This window comes from Halichoeres trimaculatus, unplaced genomic scaffold, assembly GCF_033239565.1.
Source record: "Halichoeres trimaculatus isolate MK-OKI-2021-1 unplaced genomic scaffold, fHalTri1.1 fHalTri1_scaffold_2, whole genome shotgun sequence".
NCBI lineage: Eukaryota > Metazoa > Chordata > Actinopteri > Labriformes > Labridae > Halichoeres > Halichoeres trimaculatus.
Genome location: NW_027437180.1, coordinates 12,103,886 through 12,127,949, shown reverse-complemented (window position 1 = coordinate 12,127,949; position 24,064 = coordinate 12,103,886). Strand labels below are relative to the sequence as shown.

Genomic DNA, 24,064 nt, shown 5'->3' with positions numbered 1-24,064 from the left:
CAACGTAAGCACCGCCCATTTAGGGTCACGTGACGACGATCACGTGAAGACGGAAAACAGGAACCAGTGTCTCGCGCTACATCAGCGAAATGCAGAAATTTGGGAAGTTGGTTTAGCGAAAGGAAGAGGGCTGCTTTGGCTCAAAATCACTGCTGAACTGACAGACAATGGCAAAGAAGAAAAAATGAGGCTTGGTAAGAGATTATATTGTTGTTTCTATTCTATTTTCCTGCTTAAATTTATCATTTATCTTGCAGTGATCCTTTTTTACTATTATACTCTACTATAATTACACTATTCTGCTATTACTACACTATTCTATTCAGCTATTCTTTTCTATTCCTTTATGTTTTATTCTATTCTATTCTATTCTATTCTATTCTATTCTATTCTATTCTATTCAAGCCTTGCCTGTTTTATTCTATTATATTCTACTTTTTGTTCTTTATTTTGTCTTGTCCTTTCCATTATTTTGCATTGATTTTACTGTTGTTTCACACACTGTCGGGTGGTTTTCTATTTTCTCAGTTTGTTGTTCATTTTAATCTAACCATTTTTTTACATCCAACCCTGATCCTACCACACCTGTCACAAAGCTGGTTCTTGGTTATTCCTGTTTTTCTCGTATGCCAAGAAGGCTAATCTAATTTTCCTATCACACATAATCGTACACGTTACGTCCACTTGTTGTCTCACTATGAGAGTAGGTGCAACCACTTTGTTGCATTTCTGTTGTAAAGGTGTCATTGGTAACGCGTAGATATGTGAAGCACTGACCTGTCACATGATCATCATACTATCACAAAACCATCAAAGCTTTTAAAGGTGCAAGAGTCCATCCAGAGACATATAGAAGATTTGCTGTCAGGTGTATGAACACAAACATAGGAGAGACATGCGATTACACGCATGTTAATACTCTGACTTTTGTTCTTCTTTTCACACAGATCACAGAAAGCACCTGCAGATATGGGCTCTAATTTCCTCCTGTGTTTGTACGAAAAAACCACACAGATATGCAAACACTTACGAGCACACAGAGCATTTCTTTGTTGTGTTATCTTGAAAGCTTGGCTTGTGGCGGAAGAAGACTGGAAAAAAATACAGGCAACATTTCTTACAAGCTGATAAGTGACATTTAAAGCAGAAGAGGAAAATCCCTCTCTTTGTGTGAGTGTTTTCTTGTTTTCTAATCACCAAAGTCATGTTCAGTTGATTATGTAACATGTGATAGCTGCTGTCTCTTCCTCTCCACCGTCTTGTATAGGTTCTCCTACTCTGCTCCTTTGATCCTGGTGCCATGGACCAGCCACTGTTAGGACAACCATCAGACAGCCGCCGGGGCTGCTGCTCCTACGACACCCTCAAGGCCTGGCTGCCCATCCTGTCCTGGCTGCCAAAGTACAACCTGAAATGGCTTCAGATGGACATGCTTGCCGGCCTCACTGTTGGTTTGACGGCTGTACCACAAGTGCTGGCTTATGCTGAAATAGCTGGCCTTCCTGTGCAGGTAAATCCTTTTTAGGTTGTCACTTCATTTTGGCTAAAAATTTCAGGTGGACAAAACCAACAAGAAAAAAGCTTTTCATGGTATGTGCAATATAACTTTTTGTATCATGCTTTATTTTACTGTCAACCCTGTGTAATATCACTTTTTTAAATTTGACATTTTCAATTTTCAAGTTGAAAATTCCTTTTTTTTCAATATTGGCCTTTGAGTTTGTTATATGCATTTTTTGTGCCATGTGCTGTATTTCTTATCAGTCAGACATGTTAGCACTGTTTTAATATTGCGTTTGCAATATGTGCAGTTTTGAATTTAATTGCTCACTTATTTGAATTAGCTGTCAATTTTAGAGTTTTTACAACCCCTTAGCACAACAGTCAACAACTCTGTAAATGTGATGCCCTGACTAACCTCCTTACCTTAATTTTCTCATTTAAGTTTTTGCATTTTTTGTTCTCAATCAATTTTGAGAAGTGTCTCTTTGCTTTTAGGCATAATATTTTATTTTGCACGTGTTTATTTCTCTTTTTCATAATTTACTGTTTTGTACTTAAACTCTCAGGCAGACTGGCAATACATTTTTAATAATTTATTAATTTATTGAAGCTGATTAGAATACTCATTGACTTCAGCTGTAATAACCATTTAATCCTAATATTTCCTCACAGTTTGGACTCTACTCTGCCTTCATGGGGGGGTTTGTGTACACCCTCTTGGGGACTTCCAAGGACATCACACTGGGTCCCACAGCGATCATGTCCCTGTTGTGTTTCTCGGTGGTAGGTGGGCACCCAAACCAAGCTGTGCTGCTGAGTCTTCTCTGTGGGCTCATCCAGGCTGTTATGGCGTTACTGAGATTAGGTGAGGAGGGGGTCGGGCTGCTGTGGTCATGTGAAAAACATGTGACTCCAATTTTGGCAGTTTTTCTTTTTTCGATCATCACTCGTGACCTGAGTAGATGCGCACATCAGGTTTTAGAGGAAATAAAAAAAATAGAGAAATACAATTTTCAACACAGTGCTAGACATTGTTTTCTACTGAGAGACTGGGTATTTGTAAGGGTAACCCCTCCAGCAAGAGGACCTGTGGGCCAAGGCCAATGCCACAGCTCTGTAAATCATTCTTTCATTTTTTTCTCGGCCCCTGCAGGTTTCCTGCTGGACTTCATCTCTTACCCAGTAATAAAAGGCTTCACTTGTGCTGCTGCCATTACCATTGGCTTTGGCCAGGTTAAGGTAAAGTTTAAACTACACACACACACACACACACACACACACACACACACACACACACACACACACACACACACACACACACACACACGTAATAACCAGATTCCTTACCCACTTCTTTATGATAGTGCTCCGCAGTGAATTTAACATTATCCAAAAATATATTATTACCGCCCAAAATTTGTAACCAAACATCCAAGAAAGAAAAATTGAAAGTACAACAATAAAAAACATAAATAAAACTTAACTATCAGTAATCTGTATTGCTGCTTGTTATAATCCTGATCATTCCCTGATGAGAGGCATCTTCATGAGCCGTTCTGGTTCCTCTAACTTCATCTGCACAGTGTGTAAGCTTTTATTAATCTTCTTAGCGTTTTTTTATGATGTGCACATTAGATCAGCAATGGGAGTATGAAACAATAAACAATGAACTCACAACACAGAAATGAAACCTCCCGAAAAGCCAACACAGTCCCTTGAATATTCATGCATTAATAGAAACAAGAAGTCTTAAGTCTGTGGTAACGTTTTTCTTTTTTTGACTCAAATATCAATCTTAGCTGAATAGCAGGTTTTCCTCACATGCAGCTGACTCAAGATTTTTTCTCTATCATGACACTGACACTTTTGACCACCAAACACATAAACTAACCAAAAAGTATGACTTAAGCTTTACCTTTTCTTCTCAAACTATTTATTTTAAGAATAAGCTCTAAAGACTTACCTACCTGTGTGTTACATCAATGATTTATCTACAACGCATCTCAGTGCTTCAGACCTCCAAGGTTTACCCTCTGTGATCATAACTGCTCCTGTAACTATCCTAGTGTCTGTGTTTTCATCTGATGGTAGATCTGCTTTCCTTTTTTTCCAGAACATTCTAGGTCTCAAAGGTGTTCCCCCAGAGTTCTTCCAGCAGGTGTACTACACTTTCTACAGGATTCAAGAGGCCAAGATCGGTGATGTGGTGCTGGGCCTGCTTTGCCTCACCCTGCTCATCATGTTGGTGTTTATGAAGAAGAATCTCAGCCCTGATGACTCTGAAGACTCCACCTGCACCAGAGTTGCCAGGAAACTGGTGTGGGTTGTTGCGACCAGTGAGTGGCTGTGTAGTTTTGAGCGTAACAGTCTGTGATTTTTTTTTTAAGTCTTGCTCTACGCCACTTTCTGCTCTGTTTTGCAGTGCGTAACGCCCTGGTGGTCGTGGCTGCGTCCTTTGTAGCTTTCTCGTGGGACGCCTATGGTTACAACGTGTTCACAATTACTGGTGAAACGTCTCGGGGGCTCCCTCCATTTAGGCCTCCTCCCACTACAGACACCACGGCCAACGGCACTGTCATCTCCTTTAGAGAGATAGTTGAGGTAAGTAGCAGAGACAGGAAGCTAGTCTGTGTGTGAAATTATCTCTGAGTCAGTCATCTTTTTTGTGTGTTTTGTGCAGGGCTTTGGAGGAGGTCTGGCTGTGATTCCTTTCATGGGTCTGTTGGAGAGTATTGCTATAGCTAAAGCTTTTGGTAAGTGTTTCAAGGCATGGAAGTAGCATTCTATCAGGTAATGGGTTTGCAAAATTAGTCTTACTTAAAAGACATGGAGTTGTCATTTACAGAGGATGATCCCTGACTTTGTCGTCCTCAATATTCAACAGATATAGGTAAAATGCTGCCTTTAAATTGAGTCTGCCATCATATTTGGGACAGACTTTCATTTCCCTTTTGGATGAACTGCAATAGTTTTGATATTTCCTGAAGTTTAATGTCAGTAGTTTCATGTTTGACCAAAGATCCTGGAAAGGAAAAACTATCAGCTGCTCTTTATGTTGTGTGCTTTGATAGCCGGCTCAATCTGTAGACAGAAAAATATCATACAAGTTGTTAGAGGCAAGCATAGGGAGTGTTTTATTTACTTCCTGTTTCTTCCCAGCCAGTCAGAATGACTACAGAATCAACGCCAACCAGGAGCTGCTGGCCATCGGTGTGACTAACATCATGGGCTCCTTTGTGTCAGCGTACCCCGTCACTGGCAGCTTTGGGAGGTTTGTGCTCACATGTTTTAAAGTCAGTGTGAAAACAAAGAGTAGTGTTGGTGTGTATCCACTCTGCTCATCTTTCTCCTCACATCCAGGACGGCAGTGAACTCTATGACTGGTGTTTGCTCTCCAGCCGGAGGGATCGTCACAAGTGAGTTCAAACTCTCCTCCCCTGCGTCTCTACTGACATCTTGTGGTAATCTGTGTCACCACACATCCCTTTAATTTAAGGGACATGAGGTAGTTTGTGAGTGTCCTTTTCTTCCTCCTTGCAGGTGTGATTGTGTTGCTCTCCCTGGCGTTCCTCATGCCGGCCTTTTACTACATCCCCAAAGCTTCTCTAGCTGCAGTGATCATCTGTGCGGTGGCTCCCATGGTGGATTATCACGTCGTAGTGAAGATGTGGAGGATACACAGTGAGTGTCTGATGAGAGTTGCTGTCTTATAGGTTTTTGTTGGTTACAGTTTAATGCTAACATGTCTCTCTTCAGAGTTGGACCTGCTGCCTTTTGTGGTGACATTCTTGATGAGTTTCTGGGAGGTGCAGTATGGCATTGTGGGAGGGGTTGCTGTATCTGGAGCCCTACTGCTTTACAACATGGCAAGACCCAAGATAAAGGTAACTCAATAATGAGTAAGGGTTCTGTTCAGTGATATCACGTGTTTCTCATTGGTAAATGTCAGATAGCTCCTGATTGGGGAAGCTAAACACTGAAGTTCATCTATGGACTACTTCAGGCTGCCATTTCCTGGGCACTAAGTCCAACCCCACACATGACCCTGTATGTCTCAGCAGTCATGCAGCTTACAGTATCAGATCAACATTTGTCAGGGGTTAGTAGAGGAGACAAAAAATGCTGTGCACACCACAGTAGAGACAGGAGGACTATACAGAGCAGACAATAAATCTTTCAAATGAAACTGGAGTGTTTTGTTGCAGAGCTAACTTCTGCGATATGAGGCCATAAACACTCAACATGTCTCACTGAATAGAATAGAACTTTATTGTCATTGTAACAAGTACAACAAAATTGAAGTCACAGCAGCAATCAAGAAAACAAAAGTAAGAAAGTGTATAGAAAGTGCAAAAGTCCATAATAAAATAGATGCTGACAGCTTGTCCATCATTGTCCAGTTCAGCCAGCCTCCACCTCCACAGGGTCCAGGACTGAGCCTCCTCAGTCATGCTCCAACTCCGTCTCCTGCATCCCGTCCACCCACAGCAGGTGAAGCTCCCCCAACACGGCGCCGTAGTCCGATGTCAACTCCGTTAGCCATGTCTGTGAATAGCATGATGCTACTCTGCCTTCTGGTATTCCCTCTGTTGCTGGGTTAGCACAGCTAGCTCGTCCATCTTATTGGAGATAGATCTTACGTTCCCAATAACGATGGATGGAAGGACAGGTCGATGTCGTCACTTCTTAGCTCACACATGAGAACCAGCACGTCATCCTCACCTCCTTCCCCTCACCTTGTGGGAAGACATCAGGCCTTACACCAGTTAGCATTGACATGCTACAGGCTGCTAACAGCTGAGTTCACATGTAAACAATGCAGCCATGGCTACATGTAGGATCTCCAGACAAACACAGGAGAAAAAGTAGTAAAAATATCACTGAAGCCACAAAAAGTTTGGTGTCCATGACCAACAAATGAGCCACACAAAGTAATGATCCACTCCAAATACAAAGATTACAAAAAAGAGATGAAAAAATTATAAGAAACGGACAAAGAAGAGAGAGCTGCTGTAAGAGGCAGCCATAGCCAACAGGGCGGCGCCTAGCAACCTCAGTGGTCACCAGGATGTTGTTTGTTTGATATCTTCAGAAGTTTGGTTTCAGTGTGCGCTTGCCTCATCTGACTCAAACAGCTAATTTTCTCTTTCTGTGCAGCCGTGAGGGCACTTTGTCTATGTATACATGTACTGTTGTTTCCATAAGAATGTACTTTCTTTTAGAATGTTGTCTCTTCTATAGTTGTGTGGACTATTCCCTATCAAAGTCACTGGTCAAGTGTTGACTGGTTTGTTTGGTTAAGATGCATGAACTCTGATTGACGCCTTCTTGTTTTTGCACTTTTTATTCTAATAATAACCAATAATTCCAAAAAAGACGTGGTCAAAGAAGTGTGTGCTCATCCAGTCTCAAAAACACATCCTCTTACCTGGTGAGCACACTTGTATGCCTTTCCTAGACTCCACCCATGTATTAATCCAACACAAATGAATGAGTGAGTGAGTCTTTAACTAGTTATGAAACAGACCGATGTCTCTGTACAAGCAAACTTAACCATCACTAGCAAGAAAGTTATCTCTAACAGCTATTTTATGCCTGAAATCTCTGCCACGGGATGTGTCAGATGAATTGATAAACTGCACCCAGCTAACACAACCCTTTTTATATTTTCCACAAGAAAGATCCTTGGTGAGTAATATGTTAAACTGAGGAAAGACAGCAAGGCTTTTTTTAATAAGACACTCCTTACTCATGTTCCCAACCATGACTGGAAGGAAGTAACTTCAGTATTCAACAGTTAGTGTGACAACACAGGCACAAGGCTGGTTAACCTACGCATTGATTTGATGCAACAGTATTGATTTTATATCCATTATTACGATTTTAAATACGCCCATCTGCATGTGCCTCTTGTACCCAGGTCTTTGATCAAGGTGTGCTGGTGATTGAGTTGGGCAGTGGACTCAGCTTTCCTGCCACAGAGTATCTCAGTCGCACTGTACACACGCAGGCTCTGCAGGGTAAGGATTTGTCTGATGATCGTATTTTGGACACTCTTACCATAATCAGTAACCTATGGTGGTGTAGTGTCGTCAGCTTTTCATCTCATTGACACTTCCCATAATGCCTTTCACCCAGCATCTCCCCCGCGGTCAGTGGTCTTGGATTGCCATCATGTCAGCATCATTGATTACTCGGTGGTCTGCGAGCTCAGGGACCTGCTGACACAGTTTAAACTACGAAAGGAGCAACTGGTCTTTTGCAGATTGCGGGTAAGATTCAGACGGATTACTAGCTGTGAATCCATCAGGGTGTTTGTTCTTCTAACGACACAGAGGGTGTACTGCATGCTCCTTCCTTTGTAATTTTCCTGTTTCTCTCACTGTATCTCCTCTGTTCACCTCCATCTGTAGCCCACTGTTCTGGATACTCTCCTAGCTGCTGATCTGCAGGGCTTCACGTACACAGACACTTTGGAGGCAGCACTGCAAATGGAATCAAGAGGTCTCCTCAAAGAGCAGTGACAGACATGTTTGGGGATTATTTGGCAGTTATGAAGATGAACAGTTAATAACTACCTCCACTAACTGATTAACCAACTGCTGGACCTGAGTGCCAAGTCATGTTGCTCTTTGGTAAAAGGAAGTGTTAGCACCGCTAACCTTGGAAACATTGTGTAACCTGACAATCAAACACTTTACACCATTGTCACACTGACCAGAGGTCTGCTCGGTGTTTTGTAGCATTTTATTGTGTTTTTAAGCTTCTAAATGACTCTGTCTTGAATTAAATTAAAGAGACTATTAAAATAAAAAAAATTAAAACACAGATATTTATGGGTTTTTTGTAGTTACATGGGAGATGTTGTGTTTTCTGTCTGCAGGTGATAGATTAACTTCAATGGACCAAATCCCAATACAGTAAAAGAATAGAGGTGAAGGTCATTTGATCAGTTTTCAGGAGGGGTCGCAGGCTTTGATCATGAGCAGAGAGCCTGCATCAGCCTGGTGCTCATTCCAGCAGAGGTTAGTTATGATATCCTAAGTTCACATTGTATTTATTAAAGTTTTAAGACATGAGGGGATTGTTGTGTTTCAACTGTGATCACTTTGAAGAAATCAATTTCAGCAGATATTTAGTATTTTCTTATAAGCTGTGTCATAAGAAACTATCTTTGTGACTTAGAAAAAAGAAACATACATTTATTTTCTTAGAGAGTGAAGCAAAGAATAACTTGTTGGATTTATTAAACAATTCAGAATCTCAATCATGACATTTGTGACAGTTATGTTTTATTACCACACAGAGTCCACATGTTGTTGATCTAATCTAATAATGATATCTAACATTAATCTTTTCGAAAGTATAGTCTCAAAGTTCAGCCACAGGCTGCTGTCATTTATTTAACACAGTGTTTGTGCACTTTGGGTTGATTGATCCTGTGTTATTCATCCATGTAATCCATCAACTGTTTTTAACTCTAGTAATGATTTTACCCGCCTGTTGAACCACACTGTCTCATGAACTGATCACAGTGAGGATTTTCTGTCTCATGTTTGATGACATGTATTTTGGACTGTACTTTCAAGGATATAAAAATACGTTTAAGTTTATCTGCTTCTTTTTTTTCTGAGTTTACGCCAATGACCACATGTCCATAAGTGTTTGAACTGTATTCTTTCTTTCTTTCTTTCTTTCTTTCTTTCTTTCTTTCTTTCTTTCTTTTCTTTTTCTGACTATTTCTAATTGTTTCTTTCTTTTTTCTTTCTTTTTTCTTTTTTCTTTCTTTTTGTCTGACTATTTCTCTTTCTTTCTTTCTTTCTTTCTTTCTTTCTTTCTTTCTTTCTTTCTGACTATTTCTTATATTTTTGTCTCCCTATATCTTTATTTCCTTCTTTTTCTCCCCTTATCTATCTTTCTTTCTTTCTTTCTTTCTTTCTTTCTTTCTTTCTTTCTTTCTTTCTTTCTTACTATCTCTCAGACTTTCTTTCACTCCCCCTCTGTTTCTGCCTTTTACTTATTCTTTCTTTAACCCTGTTATTTTTATCCTTGGAGGGGGAAAAGACGAGTGTTTGACTGAACACTAAAATTCTCTCTTGTGTGACCTTTACTTTCTTTATCTCAACCTCAAATCAGATCAGGTTATGATGGGTCATCACTCAGGTTCTTCATTAATCATATTTATTTGGGACAGATCATAAAATATCATAAAATTACTTGTTAATCTGGCCCTGCTACTTTTGGTTTGACATCTTATCAGTAAAAGTGTGTCCCCTAATTTAACTCAAACACACTCCCAGAGACACACGTGTGTTTTCTCTGCACATTTTTTTACAGCTTTGGGACTGTAAGTTGTTCTTGAGTGAGGCTTTCTTTTTCATGAATGCCAGAATCCCTGTGGATGTTGTCATTTCTTTTAGAAATATGTTGAATTAACTTTTTTCCACATGCACTTCCTGTAATATGTTGTAAAACTTATTATGGTATTTGTTACGTAATGGAACATAGAGCTGGGTCAATCATTTCTTGGGCGTAATAAACACTTATGAAGAAAGGAAGACTTATGAAGGACCATTAAGGAAGGGGCACAATGATCCCAGTAAATAATGATGATAAGATTCTGTCAAATGATTTTTTTTTCAGCAATTGACAAAATATTTATTCATCAAAATAAACTCAAAAAGAGGGTGAACATTATGAACATGATTTAATTTTCAATGACCACCCTAATAAATAAATATTTATAAAAAAGACATTTTCTGATGTAGACAAAAGCATCAGAAAGATGAAGGACTTCAGTCTCCACCTCAGATTATTTAACCAATCTAGTGTCCTTAGGTCATCTTCATGCTCAAAAGCTGGATGGTAGGGGTGGTGGACAGAGTGATGCTAGAACGTGCAAACTTTGAGAGTCCAAGAGGTCTCCATGATGTTTCAATCGTACCTCAGACTGATGGTGGTACCATAAAACATTTTTAATCAGCACTTTGATTGTCTGCCAGATCTGATTGAATTTTATCCTTTCTTCATGTTCTACTTAATAAGTAACTCTTTTGATGTCATGCTGAATGTATCAGTGCTTTCAGTGACCTGTTTGTTCTTCACCAATGGGTGTCTCGTAAGGTGGAGACAAAAACAAGGGTATAAATTCTTCCTCTAAGTGAAAGATCAACATCTTCCACTTCTCCAAACCAGGACTCCCCCATCAGCCCCAAGGTCAGTGACATGACGATAGGAAGAAAGCTTGATTTTAAGCATCTCTTTAACATTATGATCTAAAACAATCTGTTTTTGTCTTTAACCAGGTTTGCGTTGTGGAAGTGGTCCATAATGACGGTGCAAGGTTTTTTTTCATTGCTTCTAATTTTACAGATTTTGGCAAGAAGCGCTTCAGGTAAACGTACTGACTTATTTTCTGGTCTTAGATATTGTGACACATTTATCTAAATTTTGTGCCTTTATGAAAATAATTTACGAAAAAGTTTGATGAGAGTTTTTTTCTGTACTGAGGTATTCAAATACCATCCTGAAGCTCACAGGTCTTTTCTCATCTCAGACTGCTAACTCTAAAAATTCTCATTTTAGTCTTTATCTCTTTGAGACATGTTTACCATATTCAAAGTACAGACAATATTTTTTTTTAACTTATCCTAAATATCTTTCCTCTCATAAATTAGTCAGTACACACAGAATTACATTAGAATAAAAAGAATTATATCTATCTAGTCATATGTATTCTGACTTTATGGAGTATTTTTTTTTTTAAATAATGCAGTGTTTCCCATTAATTAATGAGACTGTGGCGGCCCGCCACAGTCTCATTTGGCTCCGCCACAGTCTCATATGGAGACAAAAAATACGATCCGTCACTCTGTCAGACCATTACACAGCTGTAATTTCCTACCGCACGTAAACAAGCGAGAACAAGAGTGCGCGCGCACTGGTCACACTCATAGACGTCGCTCTTTACCTGTTACGTTTGGCTCGAACCAGATTCCAGCGACGTTAGAGCGAGGCGTCTGACTCTGAGGTACGTGCAACTTCTTTTTTGGGCATTAGCGGCCATGCTAACTGCGGCCGTGGACACAGTATCTCACTGCGCTGTCTGCCCGCCTCTCGGGAAGAGGAACGGCTGCATCGCGCACGTCTCGGTTCCAGAGTTTCATTATCACCGCGCATTCAGAGTCAGAGCAGGCACACACACAGTACAATCACCTGTACAATACCAACGAGCTGACGCGACTTATTATTTCATATTCTCCTCTCCTGGGGCCTACATTTATTACAGCGTGTAAAAGTCCTCTTAAGTTTCACTTACGACGAAAAGGCAAAACGTGGATACGACCAACACTCTTTTCAGATCTATCAGACTCTGCGTACACACGGCTGCACGCTATTCTCCGTGATAAATCACACCGCGCCGAGAAAAGCGTGAATGTGGTGAGCACGCCTCCTTTCCCTCCTTCAGCGTGCCCGAACATAACCATATATGGTCAATGCAAATCAGTACGTGCATATTAAGTAGCCATGTGCGCTCTACGATTTTTGTAGTGACGTCAGCGTAAGACGGTGAACACAACAGACGGAGAGAGCATGGAAGAAGCTGAATTTCTCTCAAAGCCAGATACACAGCAATATCAGGAAGTATCATTCAGAAAATGATCTTGCATTGATTTAGGCTACATTTTGTGATGAAGTGGGCCGCAGCAAATTTAGGAATCTTTATTTATTTTGACTATTTTCTGCAGTCACTGTAGAAAAAAAAAAACAGAATGAAAACACAACACTCCCAAATCCAGATAAGGGAGCAGAGAAAAGAAGAATCGTAATCTGACCCTTAATCCCCAAAAAATATTTTTTTAAGATGTTAAAACAATATAAAGGGTTTCCACTTTGCTTCCCTTTCACCTACTCACATCCTCCTGCTCTCTTTTCTCTCATCAGCTTCAAACACACACCTCATTGACTCAGGTGAGAGAATAACGGTAGGCTACAGTCTCAGTAGCCTGATAACGGATCACAGATCACGGGAAATAGTGTAAATAACCTGTTGTTGAAATGTTGTTCAGTAAATTGTTCAAATTATTGTGAGTGAGTGAGTTTTTGGTTTTGTTTCTGAATCAAATGTAAAATATTTCTGATATGCCTTTGTAAGTTCTTATTTATCAGCGTATGTTCATGTCCATGGTCCCAAACTGCACTTACTGTAAGGGTGATACATCGCGCTTAAAAACGTACACACACATTAAAACCGCCGAGGGTCAGAGACTCCCCCACCACAGTCTCCTAAAATCCTGTGGGAAACACTGTAATGTATAGGGTTTCTTCATCAAAATCAACTAAAATTATTTTTTTACTGTTTTTTTTTTCCTAATGTAATAAAATTTAAATTCTGTCTTTCCTTGTAAAATATATAAGGTTGATTATATTGACTCCTTAACTCACCATTGCTGAAAGGGACTGCGAGGACTAATTAATTTTGAAAATGTCTCTCTTCTAGATATATGCCTGATTATAATCCACACTTCAAATAAGAATGTCAGTATCAAATCAGGTTATTTTAAATGCTATTTCTCAGCTTCTTGATCAGGTCAGACAAGACTGGATTTATTTACAGCATGTCAAAGTCCCCTTGGCGGACAAAGTTTAGCAGTAAGAAGAGGGATCTCTATTTTTTTCTGCTAAAAAACAATTTCTTGGATTCATTTTGTAGCACTGGTGGACACAGGAGCTTAAATGGCAAAAAAAAAAAACACAAGAGCAGAAGGAAGTTGAATAAAAGAGAGATAAAGCACGAGCAAAGTTTGAGATAATTTTCATTCCAACCCACATGCAGCAGTTTTTCTGTGGTGGTGTGCTCAACTTGGGAGTCAATCAATAAAATGAAGAGCAAGGTCGGGCAAGAGCCTGAATTATCTCTATGTATATATGTATAATGTTAACCTTTCTATGTGTTTTGGTTGTGACTGTTTTGGTAGTGATATTTTATGCTATTTGTTGGCATATTTCAACAATACTAATCTAAATGGCTTATTTAATTGCAAAAATTATGTGTTTGGTATTGACACTCCTTAAAATCAAACACACTTTTTCAAACTTTAGAAGACCTGTACTTAATATTGTTGTCAACTAACCACTCACCAATGTGGCCATAGATAAACAGAGGGGCAAATGCTGTGTACTTCTGTAAGATGAGGTGCACTGCGCACACTCTGCTAGAACAGTGTTATGAAATCTTACAGGGTAGTGTCCCAAAACAAGTGCGGCCTCGCACTTAGCAGAAACTATGATCACATTTTACAACTTTTCACAGGTGTTCTCCTGCTTATCATTGATTACATCCATCAACAAACGTTTGATCCATTCCTGCCCCTTCATGTACAAGCTAATATGGCGACTGTTGAGTGAGAGAAATGTCCAGTGTTTTTTACACTTATCTTTTTGACTGTCTGAAGTGCTCCAGCTAAGAAATCAAAGTGAAGTTTCCATACTGTCAGTGTGAACACACTTATGCACTGATAATAGTAAGTGTAGTGCAGAAATGTGCTATTTGGGAAACAGTAACAGTCTCTTCCTGCAGAAACTTCTGGGGGGTGTGGCTTAAACCAAGCCCTGCCTACAGACTGAGGCCTTGTGCACATGTAACTGGTATTTTCAAAAACCAATATTCCCCTTATTTGTTTTCAAAATACTTTCATTTCTACACACCTGGAATATTTTCCGAAAGTCCAGCTGGAAGCAAGCCAAACTCATATTTGGCGGTGTGTTTTTCAAATGTGAAACCCGTGCCAGCCAATCAGAATCGACCCACGTCACTCAGCTGTGACATTAGAGAACCAAAAACTCTGTTTCCCAGCGTAAACACATGAAACCATGGAACCAGAGTTTTCAGAAAATATGGTTTTCAGTGACATGAAACTGCGGTTTCATGTGGATGACAGAGCTAAACGTATTAAAAAATATATATGCAGTTCCAGATACTCATCTACATGAGGACATTGCCTAAAATTCTTTGTGTTTTGGGGTTGTATAAAATTATAGGACTGGATTTTTTACTAGAAGACTTTTAATTTGAACAAAATCTAAAAAAATAAATAAATAAATAAAATAAATAAAATAAACAAAACAAGTTCAATCTTTTAGTATCCCTTAAATGAAATAAAAAGATTAATTCAAATAAATTATTTAGGAATTTAGCAAGAATAATTTTAAATGTTAGATTCATGAATAGGAGTTAAAGGTTAGGACAGCCACCTCCTGTTAGAAAGTGGAATATATAAAGCAAGTTTTTATACATTCAATTTAATGGTATCCCAATCTTGTGATAAAATAGATCTCAACACGGCATTAGTATGGTCTGAAAAGGTCTGAAAACTTTCATGTGTTTTTTTTTTTTTTAAATATGATTTCCGTTGTAGGACAGTAAATTCCTTCAATTTAGTTATTTGGTTCATATTTGAAAATAATATCGGACACTCCTGCATTTTTGTTTGGAAAATCTCATGCAAGAATTTTGTTGTGCTTTCACAGAGACTCTGGTCACCAGCTGTGATTCGTGTCATGATGAAGCCTCCTGCCTGGAGTCTCGTGAAAGAGGTGACACTTTCTCCAGCCATGTGCTCTCATGTGCCTGTAAAGAAGGTTTTGTAGGAGACGGCCTCATGTGCTACGATGTTAAACACTGCAGCGACTCCTCTTGCTGTGAAGACGGTTACCAGTGGTCACCTGACAGGGGCTGCGTGGACACCGACGAGTGCTCCCTCAAAGACTCACCCTGCAGACCTTCTCAGGTCTGCCAAAATACTCCAGGCTCCTTTGAATGCCTGGAACCTTCTCCCAACACCAGATCAAGTCCTTCCTCCCAGTCTGTCCAGTTCAGCTGTGGAAACACATCGTGTCCCTTAGGCACAGACTGCATCAATTTTAATGGGACAGTCCACTGTGCTGACCCTTGTCTGTACCACACAAGGCTGAACGATGAGTGGCGATCAACTAATAATACATCCACTGATAACCCACGCTGTGACCAATATGTTAGCTGGCAAGGTTGGTACCAGCTGCGTCTTGGACAAATCAGTGCCCAGATCCCAGAAAGGTGCATAGCTGAGAACAGGTGTGGAACTCACGCTCCAATGTGGATAACCACACCTCACCCCACTCAGGTAGATCAGATAGTGAATCGCACTGTGTGTAACTCCTGGAGTGGCAGCTGCTGCCGCTTTAGCCCTCACATTATCCATGTGAAGCTCTGCTATGGAGGCTTCTATGTCTACAAACTTGTTCAGCCAAGCAACTGTTACCTGGCATACTGTGCAGGTGAGATACTGTTAGATATATATTACTACACATGTACACTCCCTACCATTTGAAACTTGAGTTTGAAACTCTTCTTGGACCCAGCAAAATTCCCTTATTTTGTCACGTTGTCATTTTAAACAGAGGAAACTAGGGCTCCGGGGGTTCCCACACCTGAACCTACAACTGGAGCTGCAACAAATGTTACTGCCTACCCCACTACCACAGCATCAGGAAACAGCTCAGCAGCTGAGGGGGAGGTCCGCCTGGTTAATGGAAACAGCTCCTGCTCTGGCAGAGTAGAAATCTTCCACCGTGGACAGTGGGGCACAGTGTGTGATGATAGCTGGGGTCTGCAGGATGCTCAGGTGGTGTGCAGACAGCTGGGCTGTGGCAGGGTCCTGTCTGCGCAACAGAGCGCAGCTTTTGGTGAAGGCAGGGGGCCTATCTGGATGGATGATGTCATGTGCACAGGAAGTGAATGGAAGCTAAGTGACTGCAGACACAGTGGGATTGGAGTACACAACTGTGGTCATAACGAGGATGCTGGTGTTGTATGTGAAGGTAAATGAAGTTTGTTTTTTTGTTTGTACAGTAGATTTCAGAGCAAGTCATCTGCATAAAACTTGAATATAGCTTTGACTTTACTGAAATGTGGGCACTCTACAACCAAAAGTAGTGTTTGTCTCTTAAATGAATTATAAGTTGAGGTGCACATATTTACAGCACATAGCTGAAACAAATTGTCTATTCTTTTGTGTGTCATATTGACTCTGCTATGCCTCATATCAGCTACTGCACCAGTGAGGCTGGCTAACTCTGACAGCCGCTGCTCTGGCAGAGTGGAGGTCTTCCACCGTGGACAGTGGGGAACAGTGTGTGATGATGGCTGGGGTCTGCAGGATGCCAACGTGGTGTGTAGACAGCTTGACTGTGGCCCTGCTCGCTCAGCTCTATCAAACGCAGCCTTTGGACAGGGCAGTGGACCCATCTGGTTGGATGATGTGTCCTGTTATGGGAACGAGCCATATCTTACCGACTGCAGGCATCCAGGGTTTGGGATCCACAACTGTCGTCACATTGAAGACGCCAGTGTCATCTGTATAGGTAAGTGTTCACAATAATTCAGAGTTAACCTAAAGTCTGTGGCTAACCCCTTAACAAGAACAAGTTCATGTTTTATTGTTCAAGTGCTGTTCAAAAATAATGCTCTGGATTCCTCATTTTAGCCACTTGGTAACATGTTTCCCTAAGGAATGTTTTGGTCATTTTTGATATTTTAGTTGGATGGCTTAAAGAGTCTGAGGATTCATGAACACGCTCCCCGTAGTTGCTTCACATTAGTATTGCTAGTCATACCTCAACGCCATTTGAGAGAATGAAGACAGTAAAAATAATTTGACTGTTCAGATCATAGACCAGTGGCCACCAATACTACTTCCCCCTGGTGACGGACTTCAGTGTAGGTCAAAAACCCTGTCTCCCCATTTGTTTTAATGGGGCTGTGGTCAAACTTTAAAAAATAAATACACCTGGTAGAAATGTTTCTCAGATCAGTAATCTATGGTGATATGAAGATATTATTGGGCTGTGTTTTGTTCAAATCCTCTATTTCTGAAAAGTTTCATGTTCATCAGTGATTAGATGTCAGAAATAAGGTTTTATGCCCTGTTAAGCGATTGTTGACAGCTGCCGCTCTTGGGCAGTTTTTTTTTTTTTTTACATAAGATATGTCAGGAAGGAGAGCAATAAAAAAGTGAACTTTCTAGCTGCACAATGGCGGCGCCGCTGACAGGGGTATTTTGTCTTCAACACCATACACTGGTAAATAGCAGAGCCACACAGTCTAATCTACATACAGTTTATGGTTCAGACATAGTGGATAACTGTTTTCACTATTAAAGACCAAAGACCTCTGAGATTCCTGTCCTGTGCCGCTCTCTGATCAGAGTTCCATTATAGATGAAGATGCCGCCCTGACCCTCCTCCTTAAAGATGCTGTGAGAAGGATCTTTTTTTAATTGGGCTTATTGCCACCTTTTGGCCCGGAGTCTCATGCACACTGTTGTAAATTACTTTTAGTGACGTGTGTGCTTGTTTTGAAATTTAATGGAGATCGAATCGAAACACATTTTCATTGTTTAAAACAACTTTTTTACTGGATACAACAGTCCTTGGCATGGTATTTGGCAGCACAGTTATGTAGCGATACAGTTTGAAACGTGACATCAAACAAACATTGTAGTAGCTGGCCATATGTACAGCAACATCTGCAGCCTGGTGCTCAGACGTACTTGTATGCTATAATCCAAATGTACCATAATGACCCTGCTCATGTTGAGTTAAAAAAAGGAAACCTTGCATGTAAGAATGAGTAAACTGAGTGTTGTGGTTGCGATCAGAACTCACTGATTTTTTTTTTTTTTGTGTGCGGGGGTCAACCAGGCTCCAACAGCACAGCACCAACCACACCTTATCCAGCTACACCAACCTCTCCTCCTATTGAGGTCAACATCACCTCGACCACAGCATCAGGAAACAGCTCAGCAGATGAGGGGGATGTCCGCCTGGTTAATGGAAACAGCTCCTGCTCTGGCAGAGTAGAGATCTTCCACCGTGGACAGTGGGGGACAGTGTGTGATGATAGCTGGGGTCTGCAGGATGCTCAGGTGGTGTGCAGACAGCTGGGCTGTGGCAGGGTCCTGTCTGCGCAACAGAGCGCAGCTTTTGGACAGGGCATTGGGCCCATCTGGATGGATGATGTCATGTGCACAGGAAGTGAATTGAAGCTAAGCAAATGCAGACACCAAGGATTTGGAGTACACAACTGCCATCATAGCGAGGATGCTGGTGTTGTATGTGAAGGTAATAAGTTTATTAAGTCTTTATTGTAAAAAAATTCTCCATTAAGAAAAAAGGAGAAATACTGAGACATGTTTGAGAGTTTTTACACTTCTCTGATTTGGATTTTTATCTGAAGCAGAATTAAATTTGCTATATTAAAACATTGATCTCTAAATCCATTGGCCTAATATATTTTACTGAACAAGGAATGTTTATTGTCAGCTACTGCACCAGTGAGGCTGGCTAACTCTGACAGCCGCTGCTCTGGCAGAGTGGAGGTCTTCCACCGTGGACAGTGGGGAACAGTGTGTGATGATGGCTGGGGTCTGCAGGATGCCAACGTGGTGTGTAGACAGCTTGACTGTGGCCCTGCTCGCTCAGCTCTATCAAACGCAGCCTTTGGACAGGGCAGTGGACCCATCTGGTTGGATGATGTCTCCTGTTCTGGGAACGAGCCATATCTTACTGACTGCAGGCATCCAGGGTTTGGGGTCCACAACTGTGGTCACTTTGAAGACGCCAGTGTCATCTGTGAGGGTAAATGTTCACACTTTTTTTAAGATCAACTCACATTCTCCATAGTTACAGACTTTATACTGAATTATGTGCAATATAACTGTGAGGAAGCTCTTTATAAATACTGTCTAGGTCTTAATTCATGTTGTTTTGTATTATTTCATCTTTATTCTATTTCCCTTTTTTAGCTCCTTCATTCATCAATCATCAGTTAACATGTGGTCCTAATAAACTCCAAGTGGGGCTGGATATAGATGACCTGATATCTTCAGGGTTGAGCCCATTCTCTGGCAACTTGGCGTCCCACAACTGCTCCTGGATCAGAGTGCACAATAACGTGGTGTGGTATGAAGTGGAGGCCCTGGAAGGCGCTTGTGGAAACCGTTTTACGGTAAAGACTGCTTTTACTTTGGAAGTGGCTTATTATTGTTATTTCAACTATATTTTGTTTACACAAAAAAGGAGCATAGTTAGTGAAGAGTGTTTTTGTGGTTAGAAGTTTTATAAACAAAAAGAAAAAGTACTTATTGTCTTAAAGCTCTAGAAAACAGGTTCCACACCTGTTTTTTAATTGAACTCTCTTTTAATTCAACCATTTTTTTTCCTTTGCAGACCAACCGCACACATGCTATCTACTCCAACATTTTATTTATCTACCCTGCTGTCAACGGGTCCTTCAACATTCCTCGAAGCATCCCATTCTCCTGTGCTTATCCCCTGGAAACAGATGCAGTCCTGAATGCAGTTATCAGACCAGTCTTGGGGTAAGAAACCTCTAATCAGTTGTCACCTCTCTAACAATTATTAAGTATGAACTGCTAAACTGACTCTTAGAATAATCTGAAGAAATAAACAGACATTTTAGTAAAAGAAATGACAAACCTGGAGAAAATTGTTTTACTTTGAACCCCTGCATATTTTATAATACTGCCACTAGGAGTCAGCAAAACTAAAGTGATGAGCCGTTCTGACAGAAGCTGAAGTGAATGATTGTGGGACTATCATGCTTGGTGGCATCATTGCATGTTGTAATGAACAGAGATATTCAGCTGTGAAGTTTGTGCAACATGAGGATAGAAATCTTAATTCAAACAATAAATATATATAATTACAACATCTGTTGTTTTTTACAGCTCATCAGGTGGCACTTCAGGCTTGGGCCCCAAAGCCAGAGCCTTCATGTCTCTTTTCCGCAACCCCAGCTACACTCAGGCTTACCCAGCTGGCCGGGTCAGCCTGCCAGTGGGCTCACCTCTGTACGTGGGTGTCACTGTACCTGGGAGAGATCCCAGACTTGTTGTTGTTCTGGATGACTGCTACACCTCATATTCACCCTATGCTCACGGCCCCGTGCAGTACTCTCTCATCCAGAACAAGTGAGTGTTTTCAAGCTTAAGTGCAATGTTTGAGGACCACGGTGGAAACTGGAATAATTAAATGTACACTTCTGTGCTTCTGACCTGATACACTGTAACGTTCTCTTTGAAGGTGTCCCACTGACAGCCGACAGGTGTCCCTAACAGAAAGCGGCAGGTCGTCACGTGCTCGTTTTTCTGCTCTGCTTTTCCTGCCGGGAAATGAATACAGAGATATTTATCTTCATTGCAGCCTTAGCCTTTGTGATCATTGGCGCTCCATCTGTGTCCCAGTGAGTCAAACTGTTTTTTTTCAATATTAAAGTTATTAATTTATTGTCATTGCTGCGTAAAAGCTGAATTTTGATTATATCTGCTACTTCTCTGTCTTTGTCCATCTTTAAGCACTGTGCAAGAAGAACATATCGCTCTGTCTCCAGCTCTGACGCCATGGAGCACCTCACTATCGGGCCAATTGTTTGTGAGTACTGCTTATTATTTCACAACAGGGCTGATGTCTCAACACACCTAATTATGTGGTAATAACACTCATTTTTTGTGTCTCCCTCTCTCTTCTTTAGGGGAAAAGTCGGCTGAGTGAGCCAAACCAAACTAACAAACACACCATAAAGTAATAATTCCACTATTTTTGTATCAAGAAGGCATAAAACTATCATTCAACACTGGTGTATCTCTATGTAATCAGTCTTATCACACTAAATGTAAGTTTTCTGTTAAAATATTTTTTTCAAAGACTTTGCAACCAAACATAAATAAATAAATGTGCAAAATATTTCAATTAAAGTGACAACAGTGCCAACAGTGCCAACACGTTCCCTTTTCATTGTAGGTTCTTTCAGCATGATGTGAATTTATGCAACACAGTAACTGCACTTGACCATGATTTTTTTGATATAAATTAGGGAAGACTGGGTATGATGTAACACTTTTTGCTTCAGCACCTCCAACTCACTGAATTTTTGAGTCAGAGTTCTCAAACTTTAATGCAGAGTTCCCACATTTCTTTACTAAAAATAACACCAATTCAAACCTCTGCAAGAATATCACAGGCCTCACCAGGTGATGTCAAATACACGGTGGTCCTTTGTTACAACCCACCCCACTCACAGGGTAGGTTGTAACACATGCTGGGGCAAGTTGTAACAATTTGACAAAAAAAAAAAAAAAAAAAAAAAAAAGGAAAACAGAGATCATGCACCTCAAAAAGAGGTTTATTGAAATAGAATGTTCCAGAACAATGGAAGAAGGTCATGTGGTCTGATGAGTCCAGATTGACCCTGTTCCAGAGTGATGGACCATCAGGGTAAGAAGAGAGGCAGATGAAGTGATCACCCATCATGCCTAGTGCCTACTGTCCAAGCCTGTGGGGGCAGTGCTATGATCTGGGGTTGCTGCAGTGGGTCAGGTCTAGGTTCAGCAACAGTCTGTGCTCAAAGAATGAGGTCAGCTGACTGCCTGAATACACTGAATGACCAGGTTAGTCTATCAATGGTGAAAAATCTTGGTGAAAAATTAATGCAACACTGGATGGAAATAAATCTTGTGACATTGCAGAAGCTTATTGAAACCATGCCACAGCAAATGTGTGCCATAATCAAAGCTAAAGACGGTCGTATAAAAAAATGATAGTGTGTGACCTTTTGTTGATCTTTTTTATTTTGGCTGGGCAGTGTACTGTATAAGTACTAAACAAAATATAGTCTGATAGTCTGAAATGATAATATGACTCCTATTTTTATCCCTGATTGGTGGAATTGGTGGTGTTACAGCTCTCCCCATGTTATATAACTATACCAGGTCTCCCCTACTGTGGGTAAGTAGGAAATTCAGGAGCAGTCACAGCAGCAATCAAGAGAACACAAGTAAGAAAGAATAGAAAGTGCAAAAAGGTCCACACAACCATACATTGAACCATACAATTTTCCAGAGTGCTCAGGACTTCAGACGGGGTCGAAGATTCACTTTCCAACAAGACAAGGAGCCTAAGCATACAGCTAAACTAGTGAAGAAGGGGCTTCAGAACAACTCCGTGACTGTTCTTTAATGGCCCAGCCAGAGCCAAGACTTAAACCCTATTGAGAATCTCTGGAGAGACCTAAAAAATGGCTGTCCACTTACCTTCACCATCCAACCTGAAAGAACTGGTGAGGATCTACAAGGAGAAATGGCAGAGGATCCCCAAATCCAGGAGTGAAAACCTTGTTGCATCATTCCCAAGAAGACTCATGGCTGTATTAGCTCAAAAGGGTGCTTCTACTAAATATTGAGCAAAAGGTCTGAAGACTTAGGCCATAAGATATTTCAGTTTATCTTTATTAATAAATCTGTAAAAATGTCTAAAATTGTGTGTTTTTGTGTCAGTAAGGGGTGCTGTGTGTACATAATTGAGGGGAAAAAATGAACTTAAATGACTGTCAAATGGCTGTGATTTAACAAAGAATGAAAAATCAGAGAGGGTCTAAATACTTTCCATACCCACTGTATATATACAAGAATTATCAGTCAACATCATCATGAAGATGGGCACGCATCTTGACTGGAGAAGCAGTGTTCAAGGCTATAAACAGGCCTCTTTAGCCCTTAAAAGTAGCCCTAGAAAAAACGTGATTTTCTGTAAGTTGGACCCGGAACCCGGTTTTGACAAAAAAAAACCCATTGGGGACCGCAAGGACACACCTTAGACGTTTCTGAGCCCTCGGGCAACATTTTGTGAAGTAACGGCCCATTTGCTGAAAGGCTGAAAAACAGGCCCTATTTGCCCTAAAAATAGCCTGCATAAATCTGCATTTTTCCGAAGGTTGGACCCAAAACCCACTTTTGAGAAAACCTACTGGGGACACTCTTAGGGACCTCACGGATGCACCCTAGAAGTTTCGGGGCCCTCAGGCTACATTTTGTGGAGTTACGGCCCGTTTGGTGGAGCTCTAAAAACAGGCCTATTATGCTCTTAAAACTAGCCCGCAAAAAACTGTGTTTTTCTGGCCTATCATTAGTGTTTATGATTTTTTGTGATCTTAATCCATTCTAAAACCATGGGAGAGCACACATACTTTTACAATCACAAATTAGAGAGGCTCTATGAAATAGTCTTCTTGTCTCCACTCTTTCTCCAGCCTTAGGCTCTCCCTGTGGAAACCCTTCCTAGGGTTTCCACAGTGACTACACTCAGGGTCCACATTACCCAGGAGGCAGAGCAGCTCCAGCCTCGGGTACAGCGCCACCTGCTGTCAGACTAAAGTGAAAGCTCTCAAACTGACTGAGCTGTGATCAGAATCATAAAGGTACACCTAAAAAAAGATTCATACCTGACCTGGTCTTAAGATTTCAGGTGAAAAAAACGCAAACTACCCACGATAATATGATCTATTGGACTTAACATTTTTGTGGCTGAACAAAAAAGACAAATGAAACAGATTTTTAATAAAAACATGAACAGGCAACGTTATTCAGCTCAGAGTGTTTGAAGTGACTGTAACCGTGAGCATTTCTGCGAGATGCACTATTTCCGGCGGCGATCTGTTTCTCGAAGC

The 24,064-nt window shown here is 40.7% G+C and overlaps 2 protein-coding genes across 3 annotated transcripts; both read left to right on the top strand.

Moving 5' to 3' along the window:
• The first annotated feature begins 1 nt into the window (after nucleotide 1).
• slc26a11 (solute carrier family 26 member 11) lies at nucleotides 2-9,116 on the top strand. 2 transcript variants are annotated; one of them, XM_074662288.1, is made up of 15 exons: nucleotides 2-194; nucleotides 948-1,170; nucleotides 1,268-1,510; nucleotides 2,176-2,368; nucleotides 2,657-2,742; nucleotides 3,617-3,839; nucleotides 3,926-4,104; nucleotides 4,184-4,256; nucleotides 4,663-4,774; nucleotides 4,864-4,919; nucleotides 5,044-5,184; nucleotides 5,260-5,387; nucleotides 7,424-7,523; nucleotides 7,642-7,775; nucleotides 7,917-9,116. In XM_074662288.1, exons 3-15 carry the CDS (start codon nucleotides 1,301-1,303, stop codon nucleotides 8,025-8,027), a joined length of 1,746 nt encoding a protein of 581 aa, XP_074518389.1. In that variant the 5' UTR covers nucleotides 2-194; nucleotides 948-1,170; nucleotides 1,268-1,300; the 3' UTR covers nucleotides 8,028-9,116. The 2 variants fall into 2 exon arrangements, with proteins under 2 accessions (XP_074518389.1, XP_074518396.1); XM_074662295.1 differs by lacking the exon at nucleotides 948-1,170.
• A 6,009-nt stretch (nucleotides 9,117-15,125) lies between these two features.
• LOC141787165 (uncharacterized) lies at nucleotides 15,126-21,333 on the top strand. Its single transcript, XM_074665448.1, has 10 exons — nucleotides 15,126-15,819; nucleotides 15,943-16,166; nucleotides 16,701-16,905; nucleotides 18,244-18,663; nucleotides 19,347-19,549; nucleotides 19,771-19,922; nucleotides 20,292-20,534; nucleotides 20,647-20,806; nucleotides 20,919-20,994; nucleotides 21,095-21,333. The coding sequence occupies exons 1-10, from the start codon at nucleotides 15,165-15,167 to the stop codon at nucleotides 21,112-21,114; spliced, it is 2,358 nt and encodes a 785-aa protein (XP_074521549.1). The 5' UTR covers nucleotides 15,126-15,164; the 3' UTR covers nucleotides 21,115-21,333.
• The last annotated feature ends 2,731 nt before the right edge of the window (nucleotides 21,334-24,064 follow it).

Coding starts and splice junctions, on each gene's coding strand:
- slc26a11 (XM_074662295.1), top strand. CDS start 1,301: ATGGACCAGCCACTGTTAGGACAACCATCAGACAGCCGCCGGGGCTGC. Junction 1,511..2,175: donor TAGCTGGCCTTCCTGTGCAG/GTAAATCCTTTT, acceptor ATTTCCTCACAG/TTTGGACTCTACTCTGCCTT. Junction 2,369..2,656: donor TATGGCGTTACTGAGATTAG/GTGAGGAGGGGG, acceptor CGGCCCCTGCAG/GTTTCCTGCTGGACTTCATC.
- LOC141787165 (XM_074665448.1), top strand. CDS start 15,165: ATGTGCTACGATGTTAAACACTGCAGCGACTCCTCTTGCTGTGAAGAC. Junction 16,167..16,700: donor GGGGTCTGCAGGATGCTCAG/GTGGTGTGCAGA, acceptor TGGGGTCTGCAG/GATGCCAACGTGGTGTGTAG. Junction 19,550..19,770: donor CTTGTGGAAACCGTTTTACG/GTAAAGACTGCT, acceptor TTTCCTTTGCAG/ACCAACCGCACACATGCTAT.